This window comes from Arachis hypogaea, chromosome 10 (assembly GCF_003086295.3).
Source record: "Arachis hypogaea cultivar Tifrunner chromosome 10, arahy.Tifrunner.gnm2.J5K5, whole genome shotgun sequence".
NCBI classification, from domain to species: Eukaryota; Viridiplantae; Streptophyta; class Magnoliopsida; order Fabales; family Fabaceae; genus Arachis; species Arachis hypogaea.
Genome location: NC_092045.1, coordinates 38,799,990 through 38,815,534, shown reverse-complemented (window position 1 = coordinate 38,815,534; position 15,545 = coordinate 38,799,990). Strand labels below are relative to the sequence as shown.

General features: G+C 33.1%; 3 protein-coding genes across 12 annotated transcripts; 2 read left to right on the top strand and 1 right to left on the bottom strand.

Annotated features, from left to right (window-relative positions):
- Positions 1-944: 944 nt before the first annotated feature.
- Positions 945-5,576, top strand: LOC112715570 (protein disulfide-isomerase SCO2). The gene is made up of 3 exons (XM_029289657.2): positions 945-1,524; positions 1,705-1,831; positions 4,228-5,576. The coding sequence occupies exons 1-3, from the start codon at positions 1,135-1,137 to the stop codon at positions 4,278-4,280; spliced, it is 570 nt and encodes a 189-aa protein (XP_029145490.1). The 5' UTR covers positions 945-1,134; the 3' UTR covers positions 4,281-5,576.
- On the top strand, positions 4,743-5,576 carry LOC114924027 (calmodulin-like protein 30). Its single transcript, XM_029289658.2, has one exon. It carries the CDS (start codon positions 4,743-4,745, stop codon positions 5,292-5,294), a length of 552 nt encoding a protein of 183 aa, XP_029145491.1. The 3' UTR covers positions 5,295-5,576.
- A 4,677-nt stretch (positions 5,577-10,253) lies between these two features.
- Positions 10,254-12,925, bottom strand: LOC112715568 (protein PLANT CADMIUM RESISTANCE 7). 10 transcript variants are annotated; one of them, XR_011866596.1, is made up of 6 exons: positions 12,583-12,888; positions 12,420-12,491; positions 11,852-12,061; positions 11,301-11,497; positions 10,815-10,900; positions 10,254-10,525 (listed from the first exon to the last, which is right to left on the bottom strand). XR_011866596.1 is itself a non-coding variant. In XM_025767340.3 (5 exons), the coding sequence occupies exons 1-4, from the start codon at positions 12,791-12,793 to the stop codon at positions 11,325-11,327; spliced, it is 708 nt and encodes a 235-aa protein (XP_025623125.1). In that variant the 5' UTR covers positions 12,794-12,887; the 3' UTR covers positions 10,254-10,525; positions 11,301-11,324. The 10 variants fall into 10 exon arrangements, 2 of the variants coding, with proteins under 2 accessions (XP_025623125.1, XP_025623127.1); XR_011866597.1 differs by having other exon boundaries at positions 10,815-10,864; XR_011866599.1 differs by having other exon boundaries at positions 10,815-10,864; positions 11,301-11,480.
- Between the last annotated feature and the right edge of the window lie 2,620 nt (positions 12,926-15,545).

Genomic DNA, 15,545 nt, shown 5'->3' with positions numbered 1-15,545 from the left:
CCGTTTGAGTGTGAAGAGGTCAGGCTAGACAGCTTAGCAATTTCTCCAGCTTATTGTATTCCTTCTACTTTTGCATGCTTCCTTCCCATCCTCCAAGCCATTTCTGCCTTATAATATCTGAAAACACTTAACACACATATCAAGGCATCTAATGGTAATAAGAGAGGATTAATAATAAGTAAATATAAGATCAAAGAAGCGTGTTTTCAATCATAGCACAAAATCAGGAAGGAAAATGTAAAACATGCGAATAGTATGACTAAGTGGGTAAAGAGTTGATAAAAACCACTCAATTGAACACACGATAAACCATAAAATAGTGGTTTATCAATGTTATTTGTGAAACAGATTGTATGGATGCCTTTATTCTTGTCAATAATTTCTAGGATAATTTTGGTTTTATTGATCTTTTAATGCTAAAAATCTAAGACATCATATCTTAAAAATGACGTATTGACCTCGGATTGATGTTGAGAGATACAAATAAAGTGACAAACATCATGACAATAATAACAATGAGAGTAATATTTAGTGAAACGGTTTGCTTTTTAAGTCGTTCCTTTTTTTGTTTTTTCTTTCTTGTTGTTATATTGTTGATTTTCAGTCACCAAAATAAAATTTGTGAATCATAGTGCACAGCATAATAGCATCCGATGGGTAAAATTTGACATGTGACTCTTCCAATATTTTGAAGCAGCCTTGTACTCTTAGGGTCAGTTTGGCTAAACTTATTAAATAAGTTCTTTTGAAAAAAAAGCTTTAAATATAAAGACTTTTATTAATAATAACTTTTAAATAAGTTATTTTGTATTTGAAAAATTATTATAAAAGTCTTTGTATTAAAGTTTGTATTAAAATAATCTTTTAAAAAATTAAAAAATTATCTAAAAAATTATACTAAACACTATTAATATAACTTTTTATAAGTCAAACATAAAAAAAAAATAGCTTTTTGGTGTTTCCAAACGATCTTAGTAGTCTAGTAGAACGGTAGAAGAAGTAGATTCGGTAAACCCATAGGCTCCGTTCAATATATCTTCTACTTCTTCAATCACTTTCTCATTACCAGAATTCAAATTCTCTCAACAACCCCCTCCTCTTCTCTTTGACTTTGACTTTCTGCTACTCCTTCGAATGTTCTCCACCAACACCAACGCAACCTCTCTCTTCTTCCCTTCTTCAAACCCTACATCCATCTTCCGAGCTCGCGCCTCCGCTGGAGACCTCTCCTTTCCTCGCTTCTTTCACTCCCTCGCTTCCGCCGCCGCCGTCGCCGGCGGTCTAGGGGCAGCTGGAGGAGGAGGAGTCTCAGACGAAGTCACTGGCGGAACAGCAGCGAGGCGCGGTGGCGGGAACGAAGGGAAGATGAGAGTGAAGGCGAAGGAAAAGAAGTGGTCTCGGAATAGAGAGAGTTATTTGTGGGACAACACTGATCCTCTCCCTCTTCCCATGACTTACCCTGATTCCTCCCCTGTTTCCCCCGATGAAATCGATAAGCGTCTTCAATGCGATCCCAATCTTGAGGTCGTCTTCTTCTTCATTCTCGAAATTCTGTGTTTTTGAGCTGTAATTTAGGGTAAATTCGACTTCATTTCGAGTAATTTTACCTAACTGCACTAAAGAATTTAGTTTCTTAATTCATTCTTTGTCGCTCAAAATCGGATATTGATTTGATTTTATTATGATTGTTCTTGTTGTGTTTAGGATTGTAAAGAGGTGGTTTATGAATGGACTGGGAAGTGCAGAAGTTGCCAAGGTTCAGGATATGTAAACTACTATAACAAAAGAGGGAAAGAGGTTACCTGCAAATGCATTCCTTGCATGGGAATTGGTAATGCTATTGTTCAACATTGCCATCTCCATACCTTCTTAATGTTTCCATTTTGTGACTAGTAGGTGTATGAGGGAATGTTTGAGAGGGCTGAGATTTATAATTTTAGGTAGGTTTTTACTATATTAATGTCATGGAATCATTGAGTGGAATGAAACGTGGAGTTGCTTCAAGCTTCCATTGCGTTGTGGGATGGGAACTTTTTTGGTAGTTATTTACTTCCAGTTCCCAAATCCAAGTTCAATCCCATTCCAGTCATTTCACCCAAATTAATTCCGTCAAACACTATATCATTCCATCCTATATTTTAAAATATGCAAATAGTGAAGCTTAACTCCATTGGATTCCGCTTTGTGCTGCCACTTTACATCTTTCAAAGCATAGCCTAGGTCAATGCAACATAAATAATATCACAAAGAGGATGATTAAACTCTTCAGGTCATATCAACATTGGTTAGGGAATTTTTATTTTTTAATTTTTTTTTATAATATATTAGATAAATCTAAATCAACGCCAAACCCACCTAATGCCCACATTGTGCTTTTCTGGATAAGACCTTTTAGTCATTGTTATTCTGCTACAGCTTCTCAAGCTGCAGAAGTTTCTTTAGGGAAAACAAAGGGAGAAAAGAGTGGGAAAGGGGGTTTTGCAGAACTCAATTTCGAGTTTCAACAATTTATCTACTATATGCTATCTATTTATTTAGTGGCTTCAATCAAATGCTAGTTAGGTTTTGTTTTGAACAGGTTCATTTTCTTGTTACACGGAATTCTTAGGTTTAGGCACCCGTTTCTTTGAGTGCCTTGTGTATTCATGACTCGTGATTCTTGATTTATTTTTCCTATTTGTAATGGTCATTAATTGTTACTTGTGCAACAACTTTCTTTATTAAAATTTAGTTTTGTGTCATCTTAACCTTTTTCAGTATAGAAAAGTGGTAGAAGAGTGGTTACTAAAATTTGAGGAAAAAATATCGAAGTATTTAAATTTAAAGAAAGATTTTTTCACATGATAAAAGTTTATCTCTTAGATATGTAATACTGTTTTCTAGTGAACATTTTAAATTACAACATGTAGCATGGAGAGAAAGTTTCACTATTTCTCCTTTGGAATTGAAAGCACCTTGATTTAATATACTGCATACTATCCAATATGTGTTATGTCACATGAAATGTGGGTCTCAAGTTCAGTTTAAACATTATATCAGATTTAAAACTCTGTCACCTCTTTAGTATGTTGCTCTATTTGTGATCAAATAACCTCCTAATATTTGTATGAAAGAGATCTGTGAGTTGTTCATTTAACTCATCAATGAGTTGGGACAAAATTATTCTGCTTCTAAAGTAGATTATTTCTGCTTACATTCTGTGCAGTTTTTGCTGGATATCTCTATGTGGTGTGTAAACTGCTAATTGATAGTGCGAATGGCATTTATGTAGTTCTAATTAATATCATGTCATTTTAATATGGTTTCATAAAATCTGAACTTTATAAGACTTATAACATAAGAGTTTGTCCCCACGCCGCCACAATGACAATTCTTGTTGACTAAATTTTGTGGGATATGTGAAAAGAGTACTTGACTTATCTTGTTTTCTTTCTAATCTGTAAAGTGAACACTCAGATGCTTTCCTTCTTAATGGTTGCAGACTTCTCTTCTTAAATTCTCAGTTTCTCACTTTACAAGCAATGTCATTTAGAGGATCCAAATCCAAACTATAAGGAAATAGGGAGCATCCTAAATGACATCTTGCATAATCATCACTTGAAGAGCAATTGACCTGGATTTTTATAGGATGCACTCACAATAGAAATTCTTGATAGAGTAGTTAGCTTCTGATTTCTCCTTTTACAAGCATGCCTACTTTAGAGTATTCAAATACAATATTATGTTGAATCATGTGATGCTTCATATTTCTATTTTGCATAGCACTATTATAGTGTTATCTGTAAATTGTATTAGAATTTGGTGGCTTTTGGCTTTGGTTTTGTGAGATTTTTTTTAAACACATACATGTTAATCATAGGAAAAAAAAGGGGGGAAAGGAAAAGATGTAATAGGGAGAAGGAAAATCTCAAGTGGTACACATTCAATGGTACTGATCAAGGAACTTGTCCTGATTCAGGATGAATTTAATATATATATTGTTTCATGTCATTATTATTGGCTGTATTTAATTGTATTTTCATCAGAGGTATAGGTATTTTGTTATGTTAGTGGACCTTTTCCTTTGATGGACATGTATGATGTTTCAAATTAAGGAAAAATCTTGGGTGGCCTAACTTTGTGTCAACTTTCTGAAATTCCTTCTGCTATGTATTCTTCACTTTTGCTCTAAATCTGGTTTTATGATTAGTCAAGTTGGCCTCACTCGTCTGCGTATTTCATTTGCAGGATATGTGCAGAAGATAACAGCTCGCAAGGACATCGACGTGATGGAGGATTAGGATAATGGAAAACCACCATGATGACACAGCTTTTTTTAACCTTTTAGTTTTTTCTCCTTTGAAAATTATACTGTATTCAATCTTGATGAGCAATATTCTTCTAAACTATGGGTCAAAATATTCATGTAAATCAACATTGGTTAGATTGAAAAATCTCCATAAAGGAATATATAACAAGAGCACACTTGGTTCTTTTTGAGGGAATGTATTCTTTTCCATAAACTGTGTGCCTATCTTTTAACACACCATATTCTTTTCATATTTTGGACCCCTACATCTCCTTTTGGCATCTTTAGTTTCGTGGTCATCTGCATATTGTTTAGGAATAACCTAAAGTAAAAGATTGGCATGATGAGATGTCTTACCAACTTTTTCTCTCTCTGCCTAGTATAAAAGGCAATGTTCCTCTGTTACATGCCATATCACAGCTGAGAAAGCAAGCAATTCCACTGTAGTAGAAAAATGTCAACAAGCTTTCTTGATTTCCAATACAGCCTCTCAAAGAGGAAGTACCTGAGGAAGCCGTCACGGATGTTCTCGAGGGACAAACAAAACTCGGGTTTGAAGGCTGTTTTCCAGCCTAATGTAGATGAGATGAAGCAGGTGTTTGACAAATTTGATTCCAACAGAGATGGGAAAATTTCTCAGCAGGAGTACAAGGCCACCCTGAGATCTCTGGGCATGGAGAACACGGTTCAAGAGGTGCCAAATATTTTCCGGGTGGTCGATCTGGATGGAGATGGATACATCAACTTCAAGGAGTTCATGGAGGCTCAGAAGATGGGTGGTGGGGTTAGGACGATTGATATACAGAGTGCATTCCGGACATTTGACAAGAATGGTGATGGGAAGATAAGTGCAGAAGAAATTCAAGAGATGCTGAGGAGGCTGGGAGAAAGGTGCAGCCTTCAAGACTGCCAGAAGATGGTGACAGCGGTGGACACCGATGGAGATGGCATGGTCAACATGGACGAGTTCATGACCATGATGACTCAGTCTAGGAGAGTTGCTTAGATGCTTATGGTTATCATGTCTTGAGGTTGATGTTAGGAGCAACTCAATAAAAACCATATGCCTTTGTTGTGCATGTTTATGTACAAAAAATAAAGCTGGACCTTAGTGTTTGTAGTATGGTACAATTACACACGTATAGATTGTTGAAGGTAAATGAAGACATTAAAAGTCCGAAAAGATCCAACGAAAGTTGGCACAGATAGATGAGGATTTACATCTTTAACCATTTCTTTTGGGTTCCATATTTATTAGAGGATAGAAATGGAACTTATTTGCTTGGAAGAGTGATCCACTTTATGCATTTGCAATAGCTGAAGAATTAATCATTAGATTTTTGACTTCATAGATATCCTGGCACAAAAAAAAAAAAAAAAAAAAAAAAAAAAAACCCGAAAAGAAAATGGGGTTCGCTTTATCTCCAAATTCACTATAAAGAGTATTGCATACTTGCAAATGGTAACTTTCCTTGAAGAGTACATGATATCTATCTATTAAAAATGTTCTAACTTTTAGAATTTCAATATATCTGAGAGGAAAAATTGGACACTAATCTCTAAGCTATTTGGATTACTTGCTAAGAAATCCAATATGCTTATTTTTCGTAGCAAATGAACAGATTTTCGTACACACATACGTAAATAAAAACCCATACTGTAAATTTAAAAATCCATATTCGTTTGGAACAAATCTTAATTTATCCCTTAGCTTTTCAAACACTTTATTTTAGTCTCAGTTTTAAAATTTAATGTTATTCCACCTTTAAATTTGACACAAACAATTAGCATATTAAAAAGTCAATAAGACGTTCGATTTCAGTTCGTAAATAAAATTGGTCTACCAACAATTACTAATGTAAAAACTTTTTATTTAATTCTAGGATGTTAATGATTGATTGCTAGGATTTGAGATTTTGTACAAAAAGAAAGACGAAAAACGAAAGTGTTACAAAATAGTTTTGCTTATGTTTCTCTAATACACAAAAATAAGAATATATGACTAAAAACCTTTTGACGTGCCTATTACCCATTTATTAATTATTCGTGTCAAATTGAACGGTAATACAACATTAAACTCATTTAAAACCTTTTGAAATATAAATAAAATGTTTAAAATATTATGAACCAAATTAAAATTTGTTTTAAATATTGAGAACCAAAATAATATTTTATTCAAAAAATTATTTATCTGACAGTAAATTATAAAAGATAAAATTTATTTATTTTTTCTTAAAAAAATAAACTTAACATATAATGTTGCCTTTGTATGATTTCTTGAGAAGATAAATTTGTAAAAGGAACAATAATATATAAATATAAAAAATTAATTATTATATATTTATATATAACTTTTTTAGCAAAATAATTGACCATAAGTTTTTATAAATAAAAATAACTAATTTTATATTTTATATTTTTATCTATATTTTGATTATAAATATCAATCTATACAATTTAGTTATATTATTTACGAGCTGATGATTACTTCATGTAGCATAGTTATTTTGAAAATCGCATTCATCTCAAAGATGAAAGTGAGTCAAGCTATTGGATAGGAGTTTGTGCCTGTTTTTTTTTTTGGTGACTAAATAGAAAAGAAAGAAAAAAAAGAGACAAAATTAAATTAATTGGCTAGGGTCATATCTAAATCTATTAGATGTTGAAGCTCACTCCATGGTTGGCTCCAATTCGAGTGAATGTCCGCGACAGAAGCAGCTGCTTTAGCCATACAATCTGCAACACTATTTGCAGTCCTCTGAATTAAAAGAATAGAGACTCTCCAATTCCAATTCATAACCTCCTAAATATGCTTTGCCAAATCCCATTCCGGAATATCCTTACTAAGCATTCTTTGGTTTACCAAGAAAAGAGCTTCTAAACAGTCTGTTTCATAAATAACCTCACGAAATCCACTCTCCCAAGCAAGAAGTAAACCTCTCCAAATTGCATACAATTCAGCAAAAACAATACTGCACACGTCGACTTTTCCAGTGCAACCTTTCAACCAACATCCATCAGGATTGCGAATAATACAACCAAAACCAGCATAGCCAGAAGGAGCAAACCAACTAGCATCACAATTCAATTTAACAGAATGAACTGGAGGTGGAACCCAATGCAAACAAAGTGAAGGAGGAGACAGAGATTGATGCATAGCAAAAATAGTGTGAAACTCCCTTACTGAACTACGAATCAAACTCACCACTTTACTAGCAATCCATGAATCATCTATATTAAATAAGTCATGATTCCTGCTTCTCCAAATCCACCAGATGGTCGAAAAGAAAAGAAAAGCATCTCCACTCCTTGCACCTCTGTAGAGCCAATCATGTAAATTCGAGTTATCTGAATACAGGCCTAAAAGGGTCCAGACCTCCTTGGCACTAGGGCACTCCCGAAGACAATGAAGAATGGATTCAGAACCATTCTGACACCGATGACAGGTGCTAGATAAAGCTAAACCACGACCCAAACGAAACTCTGCCGTAGGAATAGCATTATGAAGACTGAGCCAAATCAAGAACTTATACTTCTCAGGAATATGCAGACGCCATACCCACAACCAATTATCATGCTCATTCCAGTCAAACTTTCTTTTGGCTAGCCAACTGTACCGACTCCTAGCTGAGTAGAGTCTAGAAGATGCCACACCCCACGACCAACCCGAACTCTCTCCAGCATTCAAATCCGGATTATAAGCATTGACATCTTCTGGAATGATAGAGAAAATATCATGGAGATTCCATTGACCATCTTTCCAAACGTCTCTAATAGTTAAATCAGAGTCAGATATATGTACAAAAGGGACATCTTGAGCAATTGGGCCCTCAATACTCCAATTGTCAAACCAAAAAGATTGATCAAGTGACCCAACGCACCAAGAGAAGGCATCCTTAAGAGCACCAAAAGCCTTTGAGATACTCTTCCAAACATGAGAAGCATTGCAAGGGACAGGGCCATCTAAAACTCCCTCATTCCTCAGATACTTCGCCCTCAATAGAGCAACCCAAGGCTTGTCCTGACAATGAAAAAGTTGCCACACCAATTTACCAAGTAAAGATATATTAACACATGCAGGGTCTCTAACACTCAGGCTACCAAATTTTTTTGGAGTGATCACGGTCCTCCAATTAACAAGAGAAAGACATCTACTATCTACTTGACCCTTCCAAAGGAACTGTCTCATCATAGAAGATAATTTATCGCAAACCCAATTTGGAAAAAAAGATACCTGCATATGATAGACAGGAATGGATGCTGCAACAGAATTGATCAGGCAAAATCTCCCTGCTTTATTTAGAAGCCTTCCTTTCCAATTAGCTAATCTTCCCCTCACCTTTTCAATCACCGAATGAAAAGAAGCCCTACTGGTACGGGAATGATTAAGGTTAACTCCAAGATATCTTCCTAAGTCCAAAGCAAAACGTATTGAAGAAACACTAGTAAAAATATCTCTTCTACGAGCATTCACATTTTTAGAACAAAAAGCTTTAGACTTTTCAAGATTCACTTTCATGCCAGATGCCTTGCAAAAAATGTTAAGAGAATGCATGACCATTTGGACCTGACTTTTTGTAGCCTGGCAGAAGAGTAAGAGATCATCTGCAAACATCAAATGAGAAAATTTTGGGCCACCCCTAGTGACAGAAAGTGGTTTCCACACACCCTCGACCACTTTTGGCTTCTTTTAGGTTCAGTACTGTTCGTCTTTTTTTTTTAGGTCAAATTTTGACTTTTTAAAAAGCCTATTAATTAAAAAGATCAAGTCATAGACTTAAAAAAAGTCTATAAATTTGTTGAGCCGACTCCTTAAAATATTTTTTTCTAAAAATAAATTATTATTAGTTTAGACTTTTAACTATTTACAAATATTAATTACAAAACAAAATAAAAAAATAATAGTCAAAACTAATTAAAATTGTAATTTTTTTAAAAAAATATTTATAATTATGAATTATAAATTTTAAAATATATTTAATATTAATTTATATTTTTTAAATTTATTATTTTGAGTTATAATTTACAAAATAAATTTTTTAAATAGATTTGTGAATTGGAGGACTTTTAAACAAGCCAAACTTAAACATAAAGAAAAAGTTAAATTTGAACCATCTATTTACGGGATGAATTAAGCTCAGCTAAACCAAAGTTCGACACCATTTCCATCCATGCACACATTGGAAGCTTCCCATCAACCATGCTTAGAAAAAAGCAAGATGCATCTCTATATTTTCTCCTTTTTGGTAACGATATGCATTCACTGCTAATATTTTTCTATTCTCATCTTATAAAATTCTGTTTGCCCTTCGCTCTTTTTTCGGAGGAGATATATATACTCACCACTAAATACAGATAACTCATCCATTTCAAGTTTTCAGTAAAGAAATCAACTACTCCAAAAATGAAACCTACTCCAAAAATAATCAACTTTGCTAAATTAGGTAGCTCCGTAGCTGAGATCAATGGTCAATAGATACGTCAAACGCCTATTTTATATATATATATATATATATATATATATATATATATATATATATATATATATATATATATACCCATAAATCTTTTATATGTATCTAAAGAATAAAATGTTTCTCTACAATTTAAAAATTTTTAATCGATCATCAATTATCCAAATAACTAGTCTAATAATTAAGGATCAATTAAATATTTTCAATTGTAAAAAAATATTTTATTTTCTGGATAAATAGTCAAAACTGAAAATATTTTACTCTTATTTAGTTACTGAACAGAAAATACTCAAATAATCTCCTTTTTAGCTACCTATAAAATATAAGGAAAAGTCTAGGAGGCTAGCAATTTCATTATATTTTGGCCAGCATGTAACCAGCAGAGAAAGGTGAGCCATTGGATGCACCAATCTTACACCATCAAATCATTATTGATGACTAGTTGATGGCTACCAATCACAAATATTATTGACCCCCTAGCATTGCTCGAATTTGGAACTCAAATGATCTCCTTTTTGCTATTGAATTTTGATAACCAAAAGTCCAAAACGCTCAAACTAACCAAGCTGCAAAAGTATTTAGTGTATATAGAGCCAGCAGTTGAAAACACCATCAACTATATGCGTGCTCAATGGTGGTAGCTAAAAATATTAAAATAAAACTCCGATCCTAATAGATTTCATTTTTCAATTTCATCTTGTCATGGTTGGTGAAACTGATGGAGGTACTATAATTCCTTGCCTTGCAGCATTGGCTTCCCACCCTATGACCAATTCATTGTCAAAAAGTAAAAAAGTGATATAAGCTTCAATGATCAGAGCATGTAACCACAAAATGTCAAAATGAGACTCCAGGGCCAGTTTAGTTTTCGTTTTCAAAGTTTTCAATATTTTTTGTTATCAGAACTACGTGAACAATCACACTAGGTAATCAATTAGAATACCAGCTAACTTAAACAACTTTTTTTTTTTTTTTAAAAAAAAGGATTTTAAATTTGTAACCGCATAGTTAACTTGAAGTCCCATCTCATCCACTCATCGCATCGTCGGTACCTTATCTTTAACCGGGTTGCACTGTCATTGTACCTTTCACTGCAACTCCTCTATGCACCGTGCGAAGCCAACATGCATCAAAATATCTTAAATTTAAGATAAAAAAAACATCCAAAATTTAACAAATGAAACATCACAACTTAACAGCAGAATCATTCTAAGTTTTACAGACGAAATATCCAAGTCTAATAAAAAAATCCAAATCTCCACAAAAAGAAACAAAAAATCCAAATCTCCACAAAAAGAAACATCCTCAAAAGGGAGTAGCATATTAAAAAAAGACGAAAATTTAGGGAAGTCAGACTCTCACATATCAACTTCACGTGAACTACTTCACCTAAGTTTTCACCTTACAAAAAACATCCGAATCTTTACAAACAGAAACATCCGTTTATCATTAAAAAAATTCGATCATTAATTACATGTTCGAGATGGAAAAAATTTTCAAAAAATTGAGAAAATGATATCGGACACAAGATGCATTACCTTGCAATCGGCGGCAAATACCAGTTATAGCGCTGCTCGTTCTATGCACCAGGAGCAGGGATGGACACTGGCGGACGTCCGTTCAAGGTTGGCGTCAGGTCGTGCAGTGCAGTAACGCTGCCAAGGAGCTCCCGTCATGTGTGTATTGGACGTCGATTTCAGTGCTAGGCACAGCGGCTCCTTCGACAGAAGATTGACTGTCACTATTAGGTGCAGTAGTATGTCCCCCGACGACAGAGCTAACCGGAACAAATGAAGTACGACATGGATAGGGATGAAAGAGAAAGAGAGATGCCGTTGTTTTTTTAATTTTGAGTAATAGTAAAAAATCAAATTAGGGTTAAGTTTGAATGATGTTATGAGATATTTTTTTTTATATTGTTGGACTTTTTTTGTTGCGATTTATACGGTAGTTGGCAGAGTTGACTGTTATTCTAATTGATTTCATAACTTTTTTTTTTTTCAAGTACAACTTTAAGTCAAATCGCACAAACAAGAGAAAAGAAAAAAACGAAATTATTGAATATAAGAAGGGATGAATGAAGACTTACCTATGCTCAAGTCAATTCCACGGTTTTTTAGCTCTCTATATTCTTGACAGAGAGCACAAGTTTCACAACAGAAATGAACTAAGCAGTCCATACAAGGTGCCTCTGGCAACTCATATTGTGCCCTCATCTTTGAGCGGTAAAAGCATGAATACAAGCATGGAAACCCAATAAGAGCCAGTGCCCCATAAATAGCTCCCTCACATGTGCATGCTGCATATAAACATACTCTATTTCATTATTTATCCTGCCTCTAATTATGTTTCTCAACAATAGCTTATACTATGTTTAATAAATAATTTTTATCTCATATCAGAAATTTAAGGGGAAAAAAAAGAGCAAGAGATACCATAAAAAAAACAAGTATGTTATGTATACATTACAAATATATATACTAAAGATATATAAAAACACACATGTAAATATATATAAATATATAATGATTGAATTAATAATTAATTTTTAATTAATAAAATTATATTTCTAACCTTTATTTTACAGTTCCTCTTTTTTTTAGTAGATAGAAAATTAGAGACATACTTTGTGTATGAACTAAAAGAAAGGGTCTTACTTGAAGTTCCTTTACTTACTATCTCTGCTATTTGTCCAAAAGTAATACAAGGGCAGAAGCAAGTGACCACACCTTACAAAAATTAAAAAAACAATGTCAAAATATAAATATATAACTTGAGAATAATGTCAAGAATTCAGATGGTTTGCGGCGAGGCTCTTACAGTTTGCAGGATCATCAAAACAACGGCAGAGACCGGTGGACCAACGCTGCAACTGGAGAGGTCCTCTGATGCCGCCGGTGAGGTATGGAGCAGCATAAGGATGTGATGTACCATAGTTTGGAACTGCCGGCGCTGGTATGACATAACCACCAGGATTATGGCCTTGAATTGCATATGTCTCTGCTTCATCTACTGCTGGGTACATGGACATTGTTAGTACTTAATAATAGTACTCTCCCTCAGAATTTCAGAAAATGAATTAGAATTCGTAATCTTACTCTTGGCTAAGACTAAGAGTACTATAAATAGCGGGGATTTTTCAGAAATAAATAAACAAAATCTTTATCTCCTAAAACAAATAAAATATACTTAAATACCTAATTTTTATGTGTGACAAAAAATTGGGTGTGCCATAAATAAATAAAAAGTCAACCACATTAAGTGTATCTAAAAACTTAATTACCAAATTAGTCCTTCATATAAAATACATATAAAATACATGTTAAATACAAAATATATATTAAAAATAAATTAAATAATATGTATTTATACATAAATATATAGTGACTGATTTAATAAATGATTTTATTGTGCAAATAGTATTTTTAATAAAAATTATTTTAAAAAAATAAAATACATATTAAATACCTAATTCTTTTATATTAGGAAATAGAGATTTATTTATTTCTAATTATTTTGCTAAAATTAGCTTGATAAAGAGAAAACATGTCAATTAAATTTGTAACTGACATAGCTAGTTTTGGAATAATATTAATGTTGGATCTGATTAGGTTTTACTGTTTTAGTAAAGATTTGAATATCACGGGTATTAAAAGTGGGACAGGTTTCTCCGCAACTTAGGAAAACAAATAAATTAAATTAAAAGTTATGACGTTACATAGCACCTTATCCTTCTTACGAAGCTAGTGAGATGCAAAAATGCTAACTTATTAGAGTTTGTAATTTCTTTAAAAGATTTTACTGGAAAAAATATATAGTCTCTTGACTTGGAATTGCACATGGCCATAGCATGTATTCAAGCAAATAAATTAAATTAAATTGTTGGTTATGACGTTACATTGCACCTTGATCCTTCTTATTAGTTCTTAGGAAGCTAGTTAGATGGTAACTTACCAGTGTCCGTAACTTCGTTGAAAGATCTTATTGGGAAAAAGAAATATACTCATACTTGGACTTGTGCATGGTCATAGCATGTGTTCAAGATTCAAAGCTGAATCCATAATAGTTTATTGTTTCCGCAAATTGGGATGATGTAAGATGAAAAACACGATGGAACCAATGATTAATTTGGTAACAAATAATTGGTTTCTTGTTTCACATGGACATTAGAATGTAATTAAATAACAAGTCAATGGCCCAATGCTCGTCCAAAAGAAAAAAAAAAAAAGTAAACTATTATTTTTACCCACTAAAATTAAAATTGTTGACACATCTATCTATAAAAAACGAAAATTACCATTTATATCCATAAAACATGAGTTCTATATAATAAAATTACTCAAACACTAAAAAATCACATAAAAAACCCCAAATTACCCTTATTATCATCAGCATCATTCACCCCCTAATTCTTTTCTTCCTTGTTTCGCCGACAGATCCACATAAGAAGCAAATGCTATGAAATTAAGAAGGGAGAAATTTGTAGTTGCGGTGTGATTTCAAACCGCGGAAGAGTCACTTTCGTGACCCAACTCATCCATGTCCTTCACCACCATGAATTCCCTATTTTTATTTTCTTCCTTTTTTCATAACTCAACCAATGCAAAATCTACAATCCCATCATTGCAATTTTCTATTTTCATTCTTTTTTTCATTCAATGATGCCTCTTTTTATGTGTGTACTTATCTTCTTGTTTTAACTTGCATGTTGATTCTAAAAAAGTCCTTTTTTCTGGGTTGAGGATTCGAAGAAGTAGAAGAGAGAGAGAGAAGCAAAACACAGAAAGATACAAAGAGAGAGAAAGAGAGAGAGGAAGGAGTTGGCAGAGTTGACGTACTCTGGCGACGGCGATGAACTCAGAAAATGGAAGGAGAGAGAGAGGATGGGATTAGTGGTGGTGGTGGTTAAGAGGAAAAGATGATGCGCATGATGATAAGGGTAATTTGAGATTTTTACGTGATTTTTTAGTGTTTGGATAATTTTGTTACATGGAATTCATGTTTTATGGGTACAAATGGTAAATTTCTTTTTTTTTTTTGGATAGATATGTTAGCGTTTTCAACTTTTATGGGTAAAAATAATTGTTTACTGAAGAAAAAAATAAACAAACAAGTCACTACAAATTGAATCGGGTGGATATTTCATTACCAACTATATATGTTACAAAAATCCAAATGATATATATATATATATATATATATATATATATATATATATATATATATATATATATATATATATATATATATATTAGTACTTTTATTTATTGTCCTTAAGTTGGACTTATGGGGAGCTCTCATCAAAGTGGCTTGTGCTTGAATCCGTCCTTGAATATCCACCAATGATTGAATCTCCAATAGGCAAAAACTTGTGAAAACTTGAAAGTGAAATAAGCATATACCAACTATTAAGAGGTGGCACCAAAAACTTGATGTGAAAATTTATTGTCAGTCTAGAATTTCTCAATAGAAATAGAACTTCGTTGTAATTATAGTTCCAAACAAACTAATAATTCTCAATCAAATTTTAATATTGGTTGTCACAAGTACAAACACCAATAAAATAAACCGAAGTATTTAAACATCCGGTCGTTTCATAAGGAATTGCAATGAAGTGATCAATTATTGGCTATGAAGGAATTAATAAGGGGGTATGATTTGGTAATTAACAAGAAAAGTAAATAACAATAAAGTAAATAACAATTAACTAACAAAGGAAAGGAAAAGAACTATTGGCTAAGACTTGGGAATTTGAGATCACCATCCTTGTCTACAAACCATAT

Coding starts and splice junctions, on each gene's coding strand:
- LOC112715570 (XM_029289657.2), top strand. CDS start 1,135: ATGTTCTCCACCAACACCAACGCAACCTCTCTCTTCTTCCCTTCTTCA. Junction 1,525..1,704: donor AATGCGATCCCAATCTTGAG/GTCGTCTTCTTC, acceptor TGTTGTGTTTAG/GATTGTAAAGAGGTGGTTTA. Junction 1,832..4,227: donor CATTCCTTGCATGGGAATTG/GTAATGCTATTG, acceptor TTTCATTTGCAG/GATATGTGCAGAAGATAACA.
- LOC112715568 (XM_025767340.3), bottom strand. CDS start 12,793: ATGTCCATGTACCCAGCAGTAGATGAAGCAGAGACATATGCAATTCAA. Junction 12,492..12,582: donor TTTTGATGATCCTGCAAACT/GTAAGAGCCTCG, acceptor AATTTTTGTAAG/GTGTGGTCACTTGCTTCTGC. Junction 11,540..11,851: donor TGGAATTGACTTGAGCATAG/GTAAGTCTTCAT, acceptor TGTTCCGGTTAG/CTCTGTCGTCGGGGGACATA.
- LOC114924027 (XM_029289658.2), top strand. CDS start 4,743: ATGTCAACAAGCTTTCTTGATTTCCAATACAGCCTCTCAAAGAGGAAG.